At 32.6% G+C, this 25,983-nt stretch overlaps 1 protein-coding gene across 1 annotated transcript in view; it reads right to left on the bottom strand.

Moving 5' to 3' along the window:
* LOC136985210 (INO80 complex subunit C) overlaps window positions 1–23,399 on the bottom strand; it is a 73,267-nt gene extending 49,868 nt beyond the window's left edge. The window contains exons 1-2 of the mRNA XM_067282443.1: window positions 23,228–23,399; window positions 12,265–12,384 (exon numbers count right to left, since the gene is read on the bottom strand). Of these exons, the coding sequence (XP_067138544.1) occupies window positions 12,265–12,384; window positions 23,228–23,266 (159 nt within the window). The 5' untranslated portion in view covers window positions 23,267–23,399. The remainder of the gene's footprint in view (window positions 1–12,264; window positions 12,385–23,227) is intronic.
* Between the last annotated feature and the right edge of the window lie 2,584 nt (window positions 23,400–25,983).

Here is a 25,983-nt window from a genome sequence, read left to right as displayed (position 1 = left end):
AAAAATATAGAACATAAAAAATTGTTTCTTTGAAGGAAGACTGTCCCTGGTGAGTGGAGATGACAAAATGAAGACAACTTAGTTCTATATATATATTTTTTTTTTATGCTGTGCAAATACCATCTGCCTTTTTAATTGAAAAAATGAGTAGTTGGAAATGAAGCAGTGTCAAACAATTGCTGTAATGAACTGGACTACTTTATTGCTACTATTAATAATTAAATTCTAAGTAATTTGGTACTAGAGGTAGACATTAGGTGCCATCTCTTATTAAATTTAATAATTAAAATTAAATTAATATTTTACTAAATAATTTAGAATAGTCTGGAAGAAAAGAATTGACCTGAAGTGGGACTCAAACTCACAACTCTTGCTGCTGTGCAGTTGCATTACCAGTTAGTCTACCCAGATGTATGTCCAACACATCACTTCCAAACTCATTTAATTATAGATATAACCATCCACAGTTATACCCACAGCAACTGGAAATCGACTCCTACATCCATGGTCTATAATCACCCACTATGGCATTCAGCTGGCTATGACATGGTATATATACACATTTATAAACATCTTAAAGCCCAATAAAAGCAAAGAGTTGGACAGAAGTCTGGTTAGTGTAACAGGCAATGCATTTACATAGTAAGTGGGAGTTGCAGGTTTGAGTTCCACTCCAGGCCAATTCTTTTCTTCCAGAATATTCTGAATTATTTAGTAAAATATTAATTTAATTTTAATTATTAAATTTAATAAACGATGGCACCTAATGTCTATCTCTAGTACCAAATTACTTAGAATTTAATTAATAGTAATTGCTACTATTAGTAACTAATAGAAATAGATTCACTATGGCAATTACTTGGCCTTGATTAAAATACATTGGGCTTTGATAAACATCTCAAAATGTTTATAAATGAAGAGGTGATTCAAACAGATGAAAAGAGAGAATTATTAGACTTAACTTTAATTCAACAGTTTTTGTTTAAAAATTTCACTTCGTAAATAAAAATATCATTGTAAATCACAAATAAAAATTGGTTGAGGAAAATTTTGTGTTAACTTGTCAGTAGCTGTATAGATCTTATCTTCTCTGAAGCTAGCATATCAAGAGAATAGTTGAAGAATTTAATTGTTCTTCAAAGTGTTCATTGCAACAAATTTTTTGCAACAAAATAATTGGCATTGCCTACAAAGTGTTGTGTATAAATTGTAAAAGCCTTACTGTCCTTAAATTTTAATAATATTGTTAATTGTCTACTTGGACTTTACTTATTAATAGGACTTTATACTGGTGTTTAAAGATTGGCACAGTAATGAGAGTTAGTTCAGGAAAGAACAAAATTTCTTTATTATATCACCTGTAGTAATAATTTCTGTACACATATTATACGTGTTTCAGGCTATCATGCCCCTTGTCAGCGGTATTACTACCAAACACTAAAAAGTAACAATAACAAAACAAATAAGTTACTGTATAACTTAAAATTTCTTAGCAATAAAATACAATTTTAAAACTTACTGTAAATACATATTCCAATCCCGAGTATAACTGGATAATATTTCTCGTTTTACAATTAAACATTTCACTGTATAATTAAAATTAAATAAATAAAGTAAATAAAAATCCACCAATCCTGGAGCACCATACTTGATGACGTTTATAAAAAAGCATAGTTAATAGTCTCCTTATCATAACGCTGTTGAATGGTGGCAAACGAAACCTTGATGCGAGTTTTTTAATGAAATTTTACATGATATTGTTAGATTTTAATAATTTACAGTCTTTATTTACTTTATTTATTTAATTTTAATTACACAGTGAAATGTTTAATTGTAAAACGAGAAATATTATCCAGTTATACTCGGGATTGGAATATGTATTTACAGTAAGTTTTAAAATTGTATTTTATTGCTAAGAAATTTTAAGTTATACAGTAACTTATTTGTTTTGTTATTGTTACTTTTTAGTGTTTGGTAGTAATACCGCTGACAAGGGGCATGATAGCCCAAAACACGTATAATATGTGTACAGAAATTATTACTACAGGTGATATAATAAAGAAATTTTGTTCTTTCCTGAACTAACTCTCATTACTGTGCCAATCTTTAAACACCAGTATAAAGTCCTATTAATAAGTAAAGTCCAAGTAGACAATTAACAATAATGTTGTGTATAAACATTATAATTGATGGCCAAAGAATGCAACTGTGCTATGCATATAATTCTGAATTATGAACATATTTTGAAGAATACACATACTGATTTTTCCATTGCATTATTTTATAAATCATATACTTAGAACACAATGTGAAAATCCATTGCATATTTTTTAATAGAATTTTGCAAATTTCCTAGAACATTAATAAAATATGCCTTCTTACCACAAGAAAATAATTATGATGATACCATGTAATTTGAATGATTAACTTTGAACACTTTGGAGTTTGAATGCCAAATTTGACAAAAATTCACCTCAGAGTTTGAGCAATGTTTCAATGTTCAAGCTACACATGCAGTGAAAAAATGCACTTGAAGCATAAGCACAGTTTGTTTTCAATGCTTTATTTGTAGTGTGTTTAGTTATATATATTGTGTGTTATTCATCAATTTTTAACAATTTCTTTCTGCAATTTTCTTCGTTGACAGTTTTTGGGCACCCCATATGTTTTGTATCCTTTAGTTCAAAATTTTCTGAATGGAATTTTTTTAACTATATTTGACATTTAATACAAATATACTTTATTACACACACACAGAATATTATCATACAATGAAAGGATTTTCACACACCAGAAACTATTAATGTCTTGTATAGATATACAAGACATTAATGCATTTTGGCCCCTGCTGTTAATGGCTCTATTCAGTTAGGTGAACATCATTTATAAAATATAAGACAAAAATTATCCCAAAGAATTTATTACAAGACTCGTGCTTACAAAACATTAAAAATTATAAATTATTAACAATCAAAATGTTTAAAACTATACTTTTAGTTACCAACAACTTTAAAAATACACTGTGAACGTCTTGATAACATATTATGCAATACGGCAAGATATCTAAAAAGGGTGTAGTTTTACAAATGTTGCTGTCAAAGATCTTTATGGCTTTATTACATCTCATATGTCACTGAGCCCCACTACCTCTTCCAAATGATCAAATACAGACTCAGTACTATAATGTTGACCTTTCCTCAATTTGTAATGGTGTATTGAAATCTTAATACTTGCATACTCCTAGGCAGAAGCTGCATAGCCTACTAACTCAAGCCCTACCAGCTCATAACCAACCAACCATAAGTGGTCAGAGCAGTTCATTAGGTTAATTTATAAGTGAATTTAACATGGTAATAATCAGTTGGATATTAACACTGAAAGACTGGTGCAGGGTTGAACTAAAATGGTGATACAGAGTGTTCATGTTCACACATAATATGTTGTCAAGATGTTCACAGTGCATTTTTAAAGCTGTTGACAGCTAAGTGTACAATTTTAAACATCTTGATTCTTAATAGTTTATAATTTTGATGTTTTGTAAGCATGAGTCTTGTAATAAATTCTTTAGGATAATTTTTGTTTTATATTTTATAAATGATGTTCACCTAACTGAATAGAGCCATTAATACCAGAGGCCAAAATGCATTTTAGAGATATACAAGACATTAATAGTCTAAGGTGTGTAATAACCCTTTCAATCTTCACCCGTGATTACCGGTACATATAAATTCCAATACAGCCTCTTCAACCTTAAAATTCCCGGTACATAAGACGACAGTTAACACACAAACTAACGTTTTCGATCCTCCACCGAGGTCTTCGTCAGGTTCGTTGAACATGGAATGCGAAAAGAATCGAACGCTTTCGAAATTCAAAAAGATCGAATATCTCCGCGTGCCGTAATGACGAATGATACGACGTAAATTTAATAGACATGAGTAAAACATGATTACCCCTGTGGATGCATCTCAGAGACATATCGCCACGCGCACGATAATACGTTACAAGGCTACCAAATCGGGGAAATGTATTAATTTCAAGGAAAGTAACGTATTATCGTGCGCGTGGCGATATGTCTCTGAGATGCATCCACAGGGGTAATCATGTTTTACTCATGTCTATTAAATTTACGTCGTATCATTCGTCATTACGGCACGCGGGGATATTCGATCTTTTTGAATTTCGAAAGCGTTCGATTCTTTTCGCATTCCATGTTCAACGAACCTGACAAAGACCTCGGTGGAGGATCGAAAACGTTAGTTTATGTGTTAACTGTCGTCTTATGTACCAGGAATTTTAAGGTTGAAGAGGCTGTATTGGAATAACCCTTTCATCATAATAATGTTGGTGAGGTGGTTGAGATTACTCAAGTATCCATCAGATGTGATGATCTACAAGTCTATTTTTTGCCATTGACTATCACTAGCAACAATTGCCAATTGAACTTCGTGTTAATTTCAATAAAATTAGTGAAATTTACATAAAATAATCTAAAAGTGTAAAGTACTTATCTATTTCTATTGAGAACAAGTGAGAAAAAAAATGGACCTTTACCGTTGGCGAAACTATCAGTTGAAACTTATGACCATTAACCTAATGGGTACTTTACGCGGGTACGCGATTAGAAAGTCACGCCTGGACTTTGTGGGCTCCAAAAAAAAATTAAATTATAAGTCGAGATCAATAAAGAACAAAAACAAATTTTAATATAAACTATTATATAGCACTATATACAAGTAGTAAAATTCAAAACAACAATTTATTCGATAAAGACAAACAATTCTCAAAGACCGACAAAATTTGAGATAACTTATCTCCTTAATTCTACTATCTATCTTAAAGCTTTGAAATCCGACAAGGTCAATCACTTATAACTATGTACAAAGAATCTTAAACAACTGGAACCTTATCTGTCACCTCTTATACTAGGAACCTTTTCTAGCCAAAACTCCTTCGAATCCAACTCTTTCAATCTCTAAGAATTCTCTTTCAATCTATTGCTCAGGAACTACTTCGATTCACCTTGATTATTGTCTTGGAATCTCTCTTCGAATGCTCTGGAAGCTCACCTCGTCCTCTGTCTCAAAGATGGCTTATTTTATACTGTGAGGTGACGTCACAATGATTCTCTGGAACCACCCCCTCATTTACATACTTAACATCTAACAATCTTTTTTTTTCTTTCCCCTGGTCAGAGTTTTTCCCAACAATCTCACCAAATCCTTTTACATAACTTTCTATTAAGCTTTCTTACATGTTTGAGATGTCTTTGCTTAAGATTTAGCGAGTCCTCAACATTAGTGCATGTGGGGTCTCCCCCCTCTCTGTAGAACTTCCTTTGAACTTCCGAGTCGGAAAAGCGCAATTGCGCGTTAGTTTTTTCCTACGGCACTTTGTTGGATTGGTGAGTTGGTTCGTCCTTTTTTTTTGTTCGTTCGTTATACATTGGGTGGGTAAGGAAACCTTTGCCCTAACTAAACATAATCCTCAAAATAAAATAGAATTAAAGAAAATAAAAATACAGCTTGGACTCAGTTCCTTACACCAGTAATAGAATATATGTATAATTTTTAAATAATTTTCATAAAATGGAAATTTTTTATACACTAAAAAAGGTTAAAAATATATTACTTTAAGTTCATAAACCATCAATTGCTTTTTAATTTCGTCCCCATAAAAATTTTGTGATGTAGTATAACCTCTTTCTTAATGATGGACATTGACCAGGAATGATGAGTTTGTTCTTATTTTGAGATGTTAATATTTTTCAACATTGTAAATCATTACATACTGAGCAATAAGAATAAATGTCCTTTACTTGTGTTGAAACTGTTAAAATGATCATTAATTAAAGGGGTCCATTATTTGGAAGTGTTCTTTACAAGTAGTTTTATTCTGTATGCACTTGACATCAGTTTTGGGGTTTGGCATATAGTTCTTTCTGTGACAAATTTTAGTAAAACATAATTCTTAATGGAAGATCATTAGAACAATACAATATAAACTCAATTATATATATAAGACAAAACCTTTCACACTTTGTTTCTAGCAGTTTAATCACTATGTACAAAAACAAAAAGCAAATATATATATATAACAAAAATTATCAATAAACAGCTTGCATTTATTCAGAGAAATTTGGAATATTTTTGTCTCTCTTTTTGAAATGCCTTGCAATTTCATGTTATGCTGCTTGGCAAATTACCTTAACCTTAGAAATACATAATATTTTATCAATTCATTTTTATATGCTTTATATGGAAATGTGATCTTATGTGACAGTACTTGTGCAATGTCATTCAGAATAATATCACTAAACATGCTGATTGATAATTATTGTTCAATTTGGCTAAGTAATGAAAAAAGAAAAGTATTTGGATATGTGAGTCTGCTTTTTGTTTTGAGGTTAATCAACTATGCCACAGGTTGATACCTTTCCTCTTTGGTCATGCCCTAATACAAACTTCACAACCTGTAAAATTTAAAATTTTTTTTTGCAACAAAATTAGCAACATAATATGTTATACATTCTAATACATCTGCAGATGCATAATCATGATCAATTATCTCATTACACTCCTAAATACCCCTCTCAATATGCCCATCCAGTTTCTGTTTTAATTTTTTCAAGCGGGTAAGATCCTCTTTGGATTTCTTTTCAAATGTTTTTTCCCCCCCCATAATGAACTCTCAGTTTCCCATCAAACAGAATTTGGAAAATATCAGATCTTGGTGGTTTTAATAGAGAATATAATGATGACAATACATATATAGTTCAATATATAGTTAACATAATATAATCAGCAGTACCTCAGTTTTCTTTGATAATCCTTCCAAAAACAATTGGCAAAATCCAAAACCAACGTGAGACAATTATTTTCATATGAATCAATGTAAATCTAATTAATTTGTTCTAGACACTCCAAAATACATACCAAAAATAATTTTATAGAAAAAATATAGTGTTTAATACTAAAAACAATAAGAAATTAATATAAAATGAATATAAAAGATTAATGTAAAGAATAAATGAACATTTAATGGCATTTACCATGGGTAATGCTCACACAACAAGAAACACCACACCGAGCAGGAAAACGCACGAGTCAATTTTTGTTTTTGCAAAATTGGCAGCATGACCTCACTGCTAATTTGCAAATGACAACGAAATTCAAGACAAATTTTTTGCAGAAAAAAATCAACGAAAACCGAAACAGACAATAACTGAAGTCAATGAAAACCAAGGTACAGTAGAGCGTCGATAACTGGAACCAATTGGGGACTGGGGTCGTTCCAAGTAGTGATTTTTTCCAATTTCCGATTATGTACGAAAAAATATATTAACCTGTCCGATGTTCAAATTTTTCTCCGTTGCGTATCGCTTCCTGTTGAATTTTTCTCCGTTGCGTGTCGCTTTGTGTTGAATTTTCGTCGATTTTAAGCCTAACGAAAATTTTTATAATAATAATCGAGGCTATCGTATCGTTAAAAATTATTTCTTTATTTTGTACAAACAAAATAAATATATTGAAGAATATAAAAACATGAAAATTATACTTTAGAAGTAAATTTAGTATCAAAAACATTCGATTCAGCACGACACAGTCCGACTGAAAATCGTTCCAGTTTCCGGCCATTTCAATTACCGACGTTCCAATTTTCGACGCTCTACTGTATTATTGTATATCATTATATAATTGCAAAAATGTTGGAAAAGCAGAATGTTTATTTTGACATCCAGCTCTTCTGATTGTCCCAAAAATCCACTGTAATAAAAAGATATTTGGCTATAATTTTTATACACTGCTGTAGAAAAAATGTAGCAATTTAGTAGTATATTTTAGGTTATGTGCTTGGTTAAATAGTTTATAAACTATAATAAAGCTTATTAAAACACTTTCAAAATGGTTTGCTGGATTTAGAAAATTATGATGAGCAATTTGGAAATAAATTGGATACTTGAATTAACAAGGATTTCCTGTACCATAACTGCAACATCTTCACAATCTTCAGGACATTTGTGAAGATGTTGCAGATGTAATGAAATGGACAATCATGAAATCAGGCTGCACTCCAGGTAAACAGTCTTTACAAAATATTAGACATGAGTCCAGGTCCTACTAGATATGCAAAAATATATATATTACAAGACATCATAGCCAGAGCCTGGCAACTACTCATAGATGATAGGATCCCAAAACAAATATAGAAGTGTTCAGAAGAGGAAGCCCATGATCAACTTGAAAATGGGGATTGAAAACTGTCCTTACAAGAAATAGATGCTTTTATCATAATAGTGTATGTTTGAGGTGCTTACGGAGCTAAAAACCAGATGCGGATAACTTTTGGTCACAATAAATCCACTATTTTTAATAATTAATACTAAGTAATTTGCTACTAGAGGTAGATATTAGGCACCATCTCTTATCTAAATTAATGTTTATAATTTAAATAATTTAGAATAATCTGGAAGAGAAGAACTGGCCTGAGGCAGGGCTTGAATCCGCAACCTCCACTCACTATGCAATGCAGTAAATTATTTAAATTATAATCATTGATTTAGATAAGATATGGTGCCTAATGTCTACCTCTAGTAGCAAATTACTTAGTATTATTAAAAATAGTGGCTTTATAGCCCAAGTATTTAAGGCAATCGTTTGGCTATGTACCTATATATTATCAGGCTTCAGGATGTTTAATGTTTTTTTGGTCACAAATTTGGGATACTCCTTGGTATGCAAAAACTGTCTTGAAACATATTTTGTGAAATTAAATGATTTTTATGGTTTTATTATAAGTCCATTCAATCCAAAAGACTTCAGGATAATAAATTTGTACATATGTTACCAGTATTGAACCTATTTGTACAAAACTGTATACCAGGAAATTTTTATAACAATTGATGAATTGCTGTTTCCATCAAAAGCCCAATGTCACCTCATTCAGCATATAAGCTAACATCAGCCAAATTTGAAGTCAAAATGAATTATAAATGCAAAGCCTTATCTTAAAAAACATAAAATTCATATTTGTGGAGAATCATTAGATATCTTTGCATCACCATAAACTGAAAATAACTTTTTTCAGATACTTTTTACTAAGATTAAAATAAGTGGTTATTAACTGAATATTTACAGGTAAAATTAGAGAAATGTGGACTAGGGTTTCTGATCATATTTTACAGAACATTATGATGGGTCAAAACTGTGAGGCCCGGAAATAGCCCCCCAAAGGGGATATGTACAAGTTTGTTAAGTCAAACCCTAAGATTATAACTTTTATAAGTGTCGAGTCGGCGACACCGGACTTTGATGTCGACGCTCATAACGAGTAACGGAGAAAAACAAAATTTTAGGTAAAGAAAATTTAGAAAGAAAAATCTTAAAAATTAAGACGCAGTTTAGAAAGCAAAACGAAACTAGAAAGAAAAAAAAAATATATCAAAATGAGCGTTGGTGTCTTAGTCAACAATTAAACGCGATCATAGTCTAAAAGACGGTGTCGGATAAACCTTCTCTTGTCGACCTTTCCTGCGACCTAACGAAGCTCCATTTACACCTGGAGACAGGTGGGAAACCAATTGGGAAGCGAGGAGGAGAAGAGTTAACCAATTAGCAATGATTCGATCCCGAGAAAATTATAAAGCCTCCGATGTCAAGGACAGAAGAGCTTCCTCTAGACTACCTGTTGTGTTCTTTACCTCCAATAGTGGTGTTTCCGTTCATCTTTTGTGCACTGTCTCTTCAGAATTTCGAACTTTTAACTCGACGTTGCTACGGGGCCCCTCCAGCGTAGGACCAGACCGAAACCGAAAACAACCTAAAGCTCTGAACTCAAGGACCATTGCTAAATTTATGTAAGCATTTTCGACTAAAATAAACGGTTTCTATGTGAAACGCTTGTTTTTCTGCCTCCTCAAAACCGCCACCCACATGCGAATAGCCCTTAGCCATCCCGACGGTTGGGAATAAAACTCCCCCCATTTCGGCGAACTTACAAAACTGACCCATGCAGTGGTTCTGGTAGTGAAAAAAACTTGGCTGTTCTAAGTGTTATGACATGTAGCAGACCTATAATTAGGTCAAAAATGTTTGTCCACATAAAAATTAAACTCCTGCTGGTGTTAAAATAAGGTTTTGGTCTGTTGATCAAGTAACCCAGCTTTCAGAAATATTTAGGAGTGCTACTTTTGTATTGTAAAAGTTTATTAAACAACTATTTGTTCATTTGAAGTGCACAAAAAAATTTGCCTTTAAATAAAATAAACTTTTTCAACCATATAATATGCATTTGAGGAAGAACTACACTAATCCAGACTTTCACTAATTTTGACTATGCTTTCCCCAATTAGTCCAAATTAGTGAAGTGCTTCTGTATATATGTTAAGACTAGGACATTGGACACAACTTTGTCGTATTGCAACAGAATGAGACAGAGCCAGAAAGAAAAGAAGTGATCCCTGCACCTGTTAGGTATAGAAGAGATGATCCTCTTACCTGACAAATGCAGACAGATAAACTTTGCACTTGCTGTCACAAAAGAGGCTATCCTTGTACCTGCTGAGCATGGAGAGACGATCCTTGACTTGCCAACATGGAGAGGAATCCAAGAACAAAGCAATTGCCATTGATTGCTTTGTTCTTGTGTTTTGTTCATTTTTTGCACATATTTTCCATTAGGAGTATGCAATGCTGTTTTTATTTTTGACCTGTAGGCCTAAATTCCTTTAGGTGCACTCAGTTGCATCAGAGAGCAGACATTGTCACTTTAATACCTCTGTATATCAAAAACAAGTCATGGACCCTCATTTACATTTTTGGATTACTCATTGCAATTAATGAAAAATAGCAGTGTTTTCAAAATCAGCCCATTAAATTTTGAGAATGAACTCAATTCTATAAGCCCATAGAAGGCATGCAAGAGACCATGGCACACTGCATATTCATATGCAATATCACTTTGTTGCATGCACTTGTGCTACAACATTATATCTCAAAAATTGAGTCATGGACCCCCATTTTTTATTACATTTTTGGATTCCTCATTGCAATTAATGGAAAATGATAAAGTTTATTCAAAATTAATCAAACAGATTTTGAGAACAAACACAATTCTGTTAGCAACATAAAAGAGGCTTCACTACTACACCTCCTCAATTATTTTAAGAATGGTTAAAATTAATATGGAACTAGTGCATGTTGTTATTCATGATTAAATGCAGTGGTTCCAAAACAGTTTCAATTATTCTTAAAATAATGTTAAAATGTATATATACACAACATACCAATACCAGCACACTTGAAATTAAGAAATATTTACAAATGTTTTTATCCGTTTATAATAGACATCTTCAGACATATAACAGATGAAAATGTTCATAAATTTTTTTTAATTTCAAGTGTGCTGGTATTGGTATGCTGTATATGTTTATACTACATCAGTATTGGAGAGTTATTGACTTAAAATGTATTTTGGTTACTAACTTTTGGGTCTACTTGTTAATAGAAATGACAAAGGAATTTAAAACAGTATGTAATTTTTTTCTTACATAAATACTTTAGATTTTAGAAGTCTACATAGACAAAACTCCTGAGTTTATTCATGAAAAGTTTAATTAAGTAAGTAAAAAAAGGCACACAATGATACCACTGAAGACAAAGTATTTTGCTTTGTATTGTGCAGGAACTCAAAGACTCACTTCATCTGATGGCAAAATTCCATTAAAAATTTATAAAATTTGATCAAAATATTTAACACAACTGAAGAAGTCAATTAATTTGAACAAATTATAGATAAATCTTATTTTTTTTTAAATATTTCAATACAGTATAAATAAATTGATCTCTCACATTATTTTATACAGATATATATTATTCAATTCAGTCCCACAATTATAATTCTCAAATAAGAAAGTATAATAATTAACAAAATAGAACATTAGGTATAACAAAAACAAACTCAATAAAATAAGAAACCATTTAATCATCCAGCACAAATTCTTTAATATTAAGAACGTTTTCAAACGCATTAAGTGTCCATCATCAGTTACTTTCTTTAAATCGAATGCGAAAATTCTGGACGCTTAATGCATTTGAAAACGTTCTTAATATTAAAGAATTTGTGCTGGATGATTGAATGGTTTTTTTTATTTTATTGATTTTTTAGTCTCCAGTAAGCAAGTACACATTTATTTATAAAAACAAACTGTGCATAATTTTCCAGAATATTAATATAACTTATAAATTTTATGTAAATTTAACTTACAAAATATTTCTGATCTTTGAAAATTGGAATTTTTTCTGAAACTTGTTCACTTTCAGCATTTACTGAAGTATTTTTTTCTTCATTTATATTTGATGAATCTTCATTATCTTGTTTATTTCCCTATAAGATATTTATCATTAAAAACAGTCTGTAATTATACTTGTTAAATATAGTAAGTGTTTAATAGAAAGCTTATGACAACAGAAAAATTAAAACATTATCCAAAGATGGGCAATATTTCAAATAAAAGTATTTCAATTTATGCAAATATAATGCACTATGTGCATCAAATATGCATAAGATGCATTAGTTCTACTGGAATGTTTACAGTAAAATAAATCAATTCATTCAAAAAAAGATGTGTAAAATTAACTTCATTAATGTTTAAAAAATATTTCTTTCATGTATTATTCGAGACTCAAACCATGTATATTTTAACAAGTCATAAAAAACTGACATGTTCAACTGGTTGTGAATTAGAGATTGTATTTTAATTAATAGCATTTTTACTATTGGTTTTAAGAAGATAACTACAATTTTGTAATTTTTTGATAAAATTTTAAACCTGTCTATTAAAATAAACATTGCAAGGCTGACAAAAATGAGTACATTTTGGTGGCATAATTTTTAATTGGCAAGATAGAATATCGTCATCATCAATGTAAGTTTTGTTATATATTTGAGAATTTGTTTGATCACTCCACAAATCTATTGTTATTAGAAATTTTTCATTTTTTATGTGCATCCACAGCTGTAATATTTCAATTAAGAAGTCTATAAAAATCTCCATTATATTAAATATATTATAATATAAAATGTATTGGCCTTTTTGTGCTCTCTGAGCGGTAAAGGGCCTAAAACCACAAAGAAAAAAAAAAAAATATATAAAATGTGTTAATGTTGTTATATATACTTTCTAAAAATGGAGTAATCAAAGTAAAAATATATTTTCAATGACCTTAAAAAGTGTACATAAGAAATGTAAAAATGATAAGATTAAATTATAAATGTAAAAAAACATCTTTGCATTTAGAGGTTGAGGCCAAAAACAAAGCCTCACAAAGTAGTGGCATAGTATGATTAGTTAAAGCGTCATATGAAACACTTTAATCACACCATACCACTATGCGAATTTGTCTTTCATATTAGTATTGATGGTTATAGAAAACTTTAATCCTAATTTTCTCAAGAATGCCTGAATAGTGGGTCCTGTGACTGATAGAGTTTAAGTACAAGTAAATACTACACATCCACAAAATTTCATCAAAATCGGTAATGACAAACTTCTTGTTAGACAGAACCATTACTATTGTAATTGTGTTAATTCTTCATTGTACAAAGTTGATGGCATTTACATTTTAAGAACTTAATGTTTTAAATCAAAATAAAAGTTTGATTCTATTTAAAAAAAAAAAAGTATACACATTCAAATTCTCTCTAATGCTCAGCAGAAACCTGTAGGTGTTCTCATTTAAATTTTCATTTTGAATTTTTTCAGTCTGATCATGGGAAGCTTTGACTCCTATAAATTTTAGCCCTTATGTTTTTCCTGATGTTACATGGAGTCAATATACTCTGAAACTATAAAAGAGACATTCAAAAGATTTTTAAATTATATCTTCTTAATATATGAACCAAACATTGAAATTATTTTACATAATATAGTTTAAGTTTATGTTAATTGCACAATGATTAGAAACTTAGTGCAATTAACAAAAACTATACCATAATTTGGGTGAATAGAAACAAAACTTCAAGAAAATTTTATACATGTTTGACAAACAAAAACCATCAAATCAAAAATTTTTCAATTCTACCTCTTTGGACATTATTTTTTCAAAGTACAAACAGTATGCTGTTAGGATGACAACAATTCTAGATGTGTCACATTTACATGTTATAGTGGTTGGATACATGCTTTTGATGTTTGAAAAACTTTGTTGGTAAGTGTCATATTATAAGACTCACTTTGTCTTACTATCATTTCATTGAAATCTCATATATTTTAAATACTTTTTATAATTATTGATCTCTTTTTACACTTTAGAGATTTTTAATTCTTAGGCTGATATAAACACAACAAAATGGCTATTTCTATTCATCCCATGCAACCTTATTTTAATATCAGTGATTTAAAATTTGAAGAAGCCTAAGACCTAGCTCGGAAGTATCTAATAGGTATCTAATTCATATGTTTCTGTATTGATCTTGATTTATTTCAATAAGGACACATTTCTTAAACTTGTCGACTTCTCTGAAGGTGAATGGAAGAGAAAGGGCTTTAGCAAATTGTATGTTGCCAAAGTCTGTCAAATTGAAAATGGTGGATATGTACCACAAATGACAAGGGTTTTGGAAATGTGAGGAATCTTACTTTATGTAGATGTTAGGAAACTATCTCCATTACCAGTTCTTCATCACACCTCAAAACCATGATAAATTTTTCTGATGACTTCAGTGACTTGAGCATTTCTTAAAAGCTCTTTCATTTTTATTTATTTAATCAGTTTTTCAGATTACCCAAGCTACTTCAGCTGATTTTTGTAAAAGCACTTCTTTCTTTCTGTATAAGTTTTTTAATGGGCATAATATAAGGGCTAAGTATCTAATAAATCTTTTTTGCAAAGAAAAATCATTTCCTTTCACCCCTCAAATTGTAAAATAAAAATAAATATGACTTTAAAGATACTGATTTTTTTCATCTGTATCCATGAGTGAAAAGAAGAAAAAGAATTTTATTACTTCTTACATTCATCTACCAAAGTTGTTAAGGAGAATAAGACCAATTTTTAAAACAACTTATGAAATCACATCATTAACATTATTGGAGTTACATAATCATCTACACAGCAAAAAGTTTCTATTTACCTCAAATTATATTATTATATAAAATGTACACATGGGATAGTGTTAAAAATAAAGTTATATAATTTGCAGAAACATGGTTTGTTTAATCCTAATGGATGGATACAAGATAAAATTCGTAAATGAAAAATATTCATCACCAAACAAAGTAATCTGCTTCAAATGGACAGCTAATCAGTTTGGATCAAATACCATAAACAGGCACTCTTCTAACTTATAGATGTGTGTTTTAGCAAACAGAAGTAGAAGTGCATGTCTAGAGAGCATAAAACATTCTTTGGGGTCAAAATGCATAAAGAGATCTGACCACTGAGGCCACTGGTTAACAAAAGACCCATCCAACCTACCATCTTGAAAAGGTGCTTGCCAAGCTCCTAAGTGGGCTCCTTCCTCCTAGATCTTCCTCCATTGCAGCCAAAGCATCTTTATCTGCTGCATTAGTCCCCTAATAAGTACAGTTCTTACAAAATGGATGTTGTTGCTCTCTACCCCTCAGTACCTCAGTTTGAGGCAGCTAGCCAATATACTACTCATCAAGGAGTGCTTTTCAGCATAGCAAGTCTTAGAGATTTGTGAGGCTTTACTGTTTGTTACCAAACAATTATTTTTGGTTCAATGGGAAAATATACCTGCAAAAACAGGGGGTCCCAATGGGCTCACCGCTGTCTGCCATACAAGTGGAATTGCTCATGAGACATATTGAGCAAAGGGTTTTTAGTTTCTCCCTCACGACAGCATACCCATTGATATATCTGACATGAGATACATAGACAACATTCTTATAGCCTGGCAAGACACTGAGGAGGATTTCCTTGCCCTCAAATTACTTTCTTACAAATATTTACTCTACTATCAACTTTACCTGGAAAAAATTGCATCTTTAGATCTAAACATCTCCAAGTCCCAGGGAGGTATAATGTACTCCATGTTCCATAAATTTAACAACATATCCCCTTTAATCCCTGCCACAGCATACCATCCACAGCACTACATCAATGCAGCTATAGTACCTTAAATTAGCAGAGCCTTTCTGTTGCCTTCCACACAAACTGTTATCAATATCGAACTTACTGCCATGGAATAAATGCGTCCAAAAACTTTGCAGTGTAGAACTCTTTTGCTCACTTTCTCCATGAAATTCTAACAAATTTCCAGTTAATTTTGGTGTGCCCATTCTTACGTAATCATCAGCTCTTATCAAATTTTTATCACTTCCTGAATCTATAAGTGCTATGAAGCTCACTTTCCCTATTTTGACTTCTTTCACAGCCTTTGACTTAAATTCTTCTTTCTTTACTTCATAGCTTCTCTTCTCAACATTTTGAAGACATTGAGATGAAATATGGCCAAAATTGTTACAGCTAAAACATTTTATTCCTTTGTCTTTCTCCGGACAACTTTTACTGACATGGTTTTCCCCCCCACAATTATAAAAAAGGTTTTTCATCTCCATAAGAATTATTAGGCTTAATCTCATGTCCCAGCTTCTTGAATTTCACTGTCATTTCAACATTTTGTTTACAACTTGATTTCATGTTTTCATAAATTTGCAGTTTTTGTCAAAATTCTTTGAAAGTCATAGCACCACAAAGCACTGTTTTACTTTCTTGCTCATCCTAAATTCCATTGATGATGTATTGTATCACCAATTCTTCCTCAATCATAATTTGTGACAAAATTTCAATCATCCAATATCTATATTCCTGTTAAGTTTCACTCTGATGCTTCACTTCCATCAAAATTTGCTTGTGAATCTTCCTGCTGTTCAGTTTTGGAGCAAATTCAGCACAAAGAGCTTCTTTTAATGCTCTCCACATTTTAGTACACTGTTCATAGTTTATGTACATTCTTGCTGAACCTTTGAGTAGTCATTTTGCATAAACTATCTTCTGCATGCAATTCCAGTTACACATTTCCACCATATCTTCGAAAATGGAGATTTCTTAACAACATTCTTCTCATCATCACCACTGAAAATTTCAGGGAATTCATCAACATCTCTAAAGGTAAACGTTGGCTTAGAGTACTAACTTTTATATCTCAATATTACTATCTTCATCAGGGCCGGATTTATCAATCCAGGGGCCCTGGGCACAAATTCGGTGGGGTCCCCCTTTAAGAGTAGGCAAATTTGATGATTTAGAAAATTTACACAAAATACTGTACTTTCAATTAGATTTGAACTAGGAAGTTGTAAATTTCATTTAAAAATAAGGTTATTGTAAACATACATATATTTTATTGTGTAAAACTAATTATTTTAATTTAACTGAAAAATACCTATGTGAAATTTTTTCCCGAAATTTTCTGATGTTTCATAGGGTTTTTCCCGGGTTTGGTTTTCTCTGCCTGTTGCCCTCATGATTAGGCCACACTAGGCTGTCGCGGTAATAGAAAAAAAAATTATGTTTAAACATAATTTTTTTTTAGTTTTGTGGGGGCCCTGGGCACAGGCCCCAAATGCCCTTATGTAAATCTGGCCCCGATCTTCATCCTTACTTTTGTCAGCATCATTGTCTCTGGCATTTTTAATCAAAAGTGCTGCTTCCAATCTTTCCACCAACTCTCTCTTGCTACCCGTTGTTTTCAATTTTTGTCATCCTAGTTCAATTTTCAGATCAGCACACTTAAGATATTTCACATCCATCATCATATTATCCTTAGATACAACAGTCAGTCGTAGTCCTTTATTGTTCACCATAGTGTCACTAACTCTGCCATCTTGTCTGAATTACATTATTGCCCTTCCAAAAGTTCTCGCACGAATTTCATTCAAAATCCTGGCTGAGATCACAAAAATTTATAGAAATAGTAATAGAAAGGACAATATTTTAGCATTTGTAACCAGCTCCAAATCATGGATAGGACAACAATGTTCTGTATCCATAACAGTCTTCAGCCCTCCTTGCACCTTCTCCAACTGTCATCTCCACAACCCATCATTTATTTTCTTAACAGTTTAGGAATTTGACTCATCAAACCCCCACACATAGTTATTTTATTATTTTAGAGTATCATTAGCATATTATTACTATTCTTATTCCTCGCATTTTGAGTTTATAAAATGAGATTAAAAATTGTGATGTCATTTCCTGTTAGCAGAAACGTTTCTGTAGATTTAACTCTTTTATGTCATTAAATAAAATTTTTATTTCTTCATATTTATTTTCAGACATTTTAGCTTGTGGTTACATACTGTTAACACATGCAAATAAGCTTCAGACATTACTGCTCATGGACAAAAAAAAAAAAGATAAGTCCCTGATATGAAAATAGAATAGCATAGTTGCAGCATTTTTCTTTTAATTGTTAATGTTATGGACAATTCCTTCATATGCTTATATTTGTTACAATTCAAATAAAACAATACCACTATTTTTAAAGCTTTTGTGAGGAATAATAATAATAATAATGCTAATAATACAGTAAAATAATAAAATAATGATGTTACACATTTAAAAAAATAAAATAAACAAAACTCACAAAGGATCAAACCCATATCATGTATGTCCAGCATCTAGAATCTTATCCACTTAGCTACTGCCATTCTTATATGATATGTAGAACTTCCAGACTTTAAGCTAAACATTCAATTTTCAGAGGCCTGTTTTTTGGAAATGCTTGAGAAGGTGGGTCCTATTATTTGGACAAGGAACTGTTTGTATTTAAGACTGTGCGCTCACCACGTTTCGTTTGAATCAGAGAGGACATCATCTGGATGTCTCCTTGTTAGTTAAAGGGAAACTAGATGGCAATATTTTAAAAAATGTTTTGAGATTAATGGCTGGAAGTAACCAATAGGATTAACAGCATATTCAAATCAAAAGCATCCTCTTTATTTCAAAATACTGTAGAGTTTATTACCATGCTAGAGAATGTTCTCTATCATGGTAATAAACCTAAACTACTTGCACTATACATATCGTATAGTGTAAGTAGCAACCAGTCTGGAAAGACTCTGAAACCATGATTATATCAAACTGAAAAAGATGAAATCTTACAATTCTATTCATTCAATTCACAAATTAAATTCTTTACATTTTGACTATTTTATAGTGTAAAAAATGCTTTTTTTTTTTTTTTGGCAAGTCTTCTAACTGAAGATGTAGTTCTCTTAAAAACTTCATAATACTGTATGTATATAGATAGGGTTGCCATACGTCCTGTATATATGAGACTGTCACCATATTTCACTACTCAATCCCATATTACTATTTGTCCCATTTTCTCCATAAACTCTGAGGGAGGCAGTTGGATCTCGTAGTCAGTCTTCAACTGTTAGAGCTTGGCAAACACTAATTTGTTTTGTGTATGTGTAATAAAATATCTGATTGAACAGAAAGTTCTTGCACTTTTTGGAACTTTCTAGAATAACTTTTTTTCTGGAACATTCTAGAATGTTCCATGGTAGTATGTAAACAGGTCGTGGTATGTGCTATAAGAAAATACTAAATCCAGTCTTCTCACTCTACTTTACCATGACCAACCAACATCCGCTAACCAAAGAACAAATTCGCCTGCTCCTTGTTTATGACTATTGTTCCAACAAAAAAGCAGCCAATTCTATCACTGACATCAATGCTGCATTAGGCCCAGACACTGTCGCCAGAACTGCATACGATTGGTACGAACGCTTCAAAAGTGGAGATCCCTAACCCAAGAAGATCATACTCTGTCTTCTGGGATTCTAAAGAAATCATCATGTTTAAGTTGCTGTCACAAAATACAACCATCAATGCAACCTTCTACTGTGAACAACTCGACGTCTGCAGCAGAAACTGGCAGAGACCCAACCGGAACACCAGGACAACGTCTTGCTGCATGACAATGCACGGCCACATATGGCTAGGCAGACCCTCCAGAAGCTACTGGACCTGAACTGGTAGGTCTTGCCCCACCCGTCGTGTAGCCCTGACATTGCACCTTCCAATTACCACCTGTTCGCCGTGCTCGACCGTCACCTGGCTGGCAAGGAGTTTAACAATGAAGCCGACTTGGAGGACAGCCTGACCAACTTCTTCAAGTCACAACTGCCAGAGTTTTATCGAGATGGCATCCATTCCTTGAATAAGCGTTGGCAGGAAGTGGTCAACAACAACAGTAATTACATTGATGATTGAAGTCAATTCTGTATATAAAATTTTCTTGGCTAAATAAAATGTGTCCAAAAGTGCAAGAACTTTCTGTTCAATCAAACAAATAATTGCTCACTCCTACACATCAAGTCTTTTTTAGGTAAAACCATTTTTATACATGTAATAAAAGATGCCAAATAGGAAGTGTCATTTTAAAGATGAATATACCAAAAATTGATCATTTATAAAGAAAGGTCAAACTGAATTTGAATATTTGTAATTCTCATATTGCCATTAACAATGGTGGAAAATCTGACATCCAACAACATATTGCTACAAACCTTCATAAATCAAATACCAGGACCACTTCAACTTCTAAGGATATTTCTACTTTTATGATAAGGAAAAATTCGGAATAAGAAATTTTAATTGCAGCTGCTGAGCTGATTACAGCATACAAAGTAGTATGTCACCACCAATCATTTAACTTGTTACATTGTACTACTGAACTGAATGCATTGATGTATGCTGACACAAGTAGCCACTAAACAAACTACTGCCAGAAATAAGGCCATGGCAATCATGAAAAATATACTCACCCCTTACAATTTGCAACATTAGTTAAAGATTTAAATGAGGCATCATTTTATAGAATAGCTACAGATGCCAGTAACTATAATGCTGAAAAGATATTTCCCTTAGTAATCCAATTCTTCAATGAAAAAGACGGTCAACAATCCAAATTACTAAAATTGGCTTCTTTATGTAATGAACGTTCTGAAACAATAGCAGAGTATTGCAAAATATCTCTTGAAAATCTAAATACAGTAGAGAGTCGAAAATCGGCACCCTGGTAATCGGAATCGCCCGATAATCGGCACGATTTTCAGTCGGACTGTGTCGTGCTGAATCAAACGTTTTTGATACTAAATTTACTTCTAAAGTATAATTTTCATGTTTTTATATTCTTCAATATATTTATTTTGTTTGTACAAAATAAAGAAATAATTTTTAACAATACGATAGCCTCGATTATTATTATAAAAATTTTCGTTAGGCTTAAAATCGACGAAAATTCAACGCGAAGCGACACGCAACGGAGAAAAATTCAACAGGAAGCGACACGCAACGAAGAAAAATTTGAACATCGGACAGGTTAATATATTTTTTCGTACATAGACCGTAATCAGAACAAATTCCTAATCTGAACAACCCCAGTCCCCAATTGATGCCGATTTTCGACTCTCTACTGTATTCCCATGGATAAGCTTACCACTTTTTGTGGAGATAATACAAACTCTAACTTTGGAGGCCTAAACCAAGCTGGAAGAAATAATGTGTTTTTTAGACTGAACTCTGAATTGGGAAGAGATATTGAAGGTATAGGATGTCCAGCACGTTTTGAACAATACTGTCAATAGCCACTGATGGTTTGACTGTCAATGCTGAATCAATAGTTGTCAAGATATTCAAGTACTTTAGCATTTACACTGTGAGGAATGAAAAACTCAGAGAGTTTTGTGAATATGTTGGTGTTGCCCACAAAAACTTATCCTACGTTGGGACCAGATGATTATCACTTTTACCCACTGTTGAAAGAATATTGAAATTGTGGCAACCATTAAAAAGTTTTTTTGCTAACAAAGAGAGACCACCAAAAGCTATTAAAGATTTTTTTTGATGATCCAATAAGTAAAGCTTATTTTTGCTCCTTGCATTCACAGCTCAATATGTTTGAAACTCAAATTAAAAAATAGAAAAATCAAACATCACAATCCTGGAAGTAAAATCTGTATTACAAGAAACAAAACAAAATATGGTCAAAAGGAAAAAAAATCCAATTTTATTGGAATGGCAACAAAACAAATTTGAATTTCTTAAAGCTTGATTCCAGAAACAGTACCAAAGTAAAAACTTTTGAAAAACAGGCTATCAATTTCTTTGATACTGCTGTGGAATATATTGCGATATGGTCACAATCATTCCAAAAATTCAATGCGTTCGACTGGATAACTCTCAACCAAGTTCCTAAATGAGAAGAAATAGAACATACTATTGCATATTTAGAAGTAAGAAACACCAATACTGGCAACACTGAGGTTCTATTCAACCAGTTTGTATATCTAAAATATTACTTAGAAAAAAATAATACCAACCAAAACTGCAAAGCAACTAGGAAATTGAGTATGGAAGAGAAATAGCTGAAATTTTTTGCAGATACAAAGCATATTGATCAAAAGTCATGTCTAATAAAGCTATGCAAATATGAATTTGCCATTCTAGCCCACAATGCAAATGTGGAGAGAATATTTTCCCTAATGTCAACTCAATGGTTGAACGAAAAAAACAGGTTGTCAATGGAAACAATTGAAGCAATTTTGATTTGTCATTATAATTTTACTATGACTTGAACCCAATTTTAAAATTATGTGAAAGAAGAAAATGATATAATTAAGAAAGTAAAATCAACTTTAAAATATGACTGGGCTAAAAAGGATTAGCCTTGCATCTTTATTATTATTCTACATGTTCATTATATTACATTGCTTAAACTTTATTGATTTTTTTATCAGAGTAATATAAGCCATTACCTACCCACTTTTTTCATATTTTATTTAATTAGCACTTAAATAAATGTCCTGTATCAATGTTTGGCAATTACAGCAACCCTATATATAGACCACTATACTGTTCATTAATTTATGACTGTCATGTTTCACTTATTCATTCTAGATTACTAGTGTCACGATTTTATATAAAAACAGGAGACAAAAATTTAAAGGCATCACAACTAAATTGCTTATTTTATGCCAAGAGGATATTGATTTGTCTTTTACATTATATTATCTAGCGTAAGCAGAGAAAAACAGGATTGTATCCAAACTCCAATTATAGGGACAGCTATTTTATAATTATTATTTTGTATGGTATAATCACATTATAACTCTGATGTGTGACAGAAACACAATCAAATCAATTTACTAAATTGTAAATACAACAAAAAAATGTTTCATTCTACTGACCTCGTTTGACTGAACATTACTACGTTTCTTTTTAACCATTCTTATTCAATAAACCATTGACTTCATCGTAAATCAATAAATTTACGATACATTTCTCATGTTCTCTAACTATAGACAATAATATAACAAACCCACGTCCTATTCAATCCATCCATCTGCAACTGTAACGATACTAGCGACATCCAGCGGTGGAAATTTACTTTACGAAAATTTCCATTGGTTCCTACTAAAGCGCTAGTTTATCTAGCGCCTTAGTAGATACTAAATGATTCATGACGTCAAAACACCATTGGTGTTGTTGGTTGTTGGTGTTTTGACTTCACGCAAATGAATTCCGGTACTAACCGTGACGGAAAATACTCAACATCTAAAGTGCCATTCAGAAGAAAAATACTCGAACAGTCGAGTATTTCAATCGATTACCTTCTCACTTCATTATAATTACCGGTATTAATCAATATTTCGAAATGGAGTAAAGAAATTAGTAAATCTATTTTCATTATTTCAGTTGTTTATTCTATACAAAAGATTAATTATTAAAAGTAAGATATGAATCTGCTTATATAGATTACAATACTTTAAGAGTGTTGTACTCGTAAAGTTTGTTTTTTAAGCTCTGTCTCTGTTAATCTGAAGACAGGACATTGTTAAAATGTGACACAATAAAAGGAGTTTTGAATATGAATGGCTTAATGCTTCCTGATCAATAATTCTTAAGTTATTTAAAAATGCGAAACCCTATGGAAAAATTAGCGTAAATCAGGTAAACAAATTAAACAATTTTATTAGTAAATAAAAAGATACTTCAAATACGAAAAATTCCTGAGATTTTCTTCTATTTAAAAACAAAACTACCTCGATGTAAGATTTTAAATAATTCTATAACTCTCAATTTTAAAATCCTTTCATGCTAAAATTAATCACACATTTAAGTTTTCTGATCAAAATTCTCTTTTATTATCCACAATTGTTCATTTTTACGGCATTTTCTGCGAAATCGAATTTCTCGTATGTTATAGTGAAGTGGCCAGAAAGTCAGGGCAATAAAGGCCCTGTCACTTTGAGATAGTCTCGGTTTCTTTTTTCTTTGCTCTCTCCGCCCTTTTTTTTTTAACTCTTTTCGCCCTGTGGGCACTAAGAGGGCCTCTTTTAGTAGGCCCATTATGGGTTCGGCCAGGCCCACAATGGGGCGACCGGGTGGTGAGGGACGGGCCCGACATATCCGAACGGACCACCCCCCGAAAAATTCCTGGGGTTTATTCGACCCGTTCGGATTCGATCCCGGGTCCCCCAGAGCGGTAGGCTGCCACCTTCACCGCTCGGCCATCCGGCCGTCAAGCTCTCTCCGCCCTGTCAGCACTAAGAAAGCCTCTTTTATGGCTCTCTAAGCAAGCCCAATATGGGTTCCGCTAGGCCTACAATGGGACAGCCGGGTGGTGAGGAACGGGGAGCGACATATCCGGTCCAATTAGCCCCCGAAAAATTTCTGGGATTTTTCGACCCGTCAGGATCCGATCCCGGGTCCCCCAGAGCTGTAGGCTGTCATCTTGACCCGGCCGTCGATAGTCTTAGTTCTAAACCTAGGTTTTTCTTCATTTCCCTCTTTTTTTAAATAATTGTAATTATAACTCTGGGATGTACTATAGATTACTATCTATGAAATTTCGGGACTTTGAGTATATATCTGAACTGAGGGGATCGAGACGAGTTCAACGGTACCCTACTTTTGGACCAGAGATGAAAAATAAGAAAATTATCATAGTTATAGTTTCTTGCCTTTCACAATGCATTCTACGCCATTTTAGAGTTCTCCACTAGGTGGCGTTCGACTGTTCGTGCTCCCGACAGACCTCCCGGAGGGGGTCCGCCGTCAGCTCGCCCAGTGTTTAACGCCACTAATTATTGATTTACGGTATTCTTGTACACACGTATCAATAACTAGCACGTATCAATTAACGGTCGCGACTGTTCGCGCTCCCGACGGACTCCCCCAGGAGGGGAGCCGCCGGCAGGCCGCCGAGTGCTTAACGTCACTACTTATTGATTCACGATAGTTCTTGAACAAAAATAGAAAAAAAAGGAAGTGGCGTTCGACTGTTTGTGCAATTTCTTGCCTTTCAGAGTGCTTTTTTTAATGGTTTGCAGACTTTACCCCAAGATGGCGGCAATAGAACTACGGTGCCGTCTGCACGATCGTATTAAATAAGTATGATAACTTTCTTATTTTTCGTCTCCGGTCCAAAAGTAGGGTATCGTTGAACTCGTCTCGGTCACCTCAGTTCAGATATATACCTGTACTCAAAGTCCCGAAATTTTATAGATAGTAATCAATAGTATCCCCAAATTCGTATTTGTCTCAAAAATCTAATGGATTTCCTTTTCTTTCTACTGCCGATGCGTGCAGATACTGCCAAAGAGAAGAGCTAATTCCTTCTTTAATACTAGAACTGCCTTCAGGCGAACTTGATGATTCTAGACGATAGTCTACGCAAACAACCGCGATAGTATCTATTCTATTCTATTAAATCATTCGATGACTATACCAAAGCAATTGATAATATCGATATTATAATACTATCGTCCATCACTAATCCAGACTTGTCACGAGTTCCTGACATGTCCACACCCACACTGTAACGTAGTCTAATTTGAAATAATAGATAAAGAACAAAGGATTTTCTTTTTATTTCATTAAACTTTATGTAACGCCTTTCTTCTTTTGTACTATATTTTAAATAAACGCAGAAATTGCTAAA

Source organism: Centruroides vittatus, unplaced genomic scaffold (assembly GCF_030686945.1).
Source record: "Centruroides vittatus isolate TY-2023 unplaced genomic scaffold, ASM3068694v2 contig_955, whole genome shotgun sequence".
Classification (NCBI taxonomy): Eukaryota; Metazoa; Arthropoda; class Arachnida; order Scorpiones; family Buthidae; genus Centruroides; species Centruroides vittatus.
Note: the sequence above shows the minus strand (reverse complement) of the source record. Positions and strands in the feature narration are given on the sequence as shown.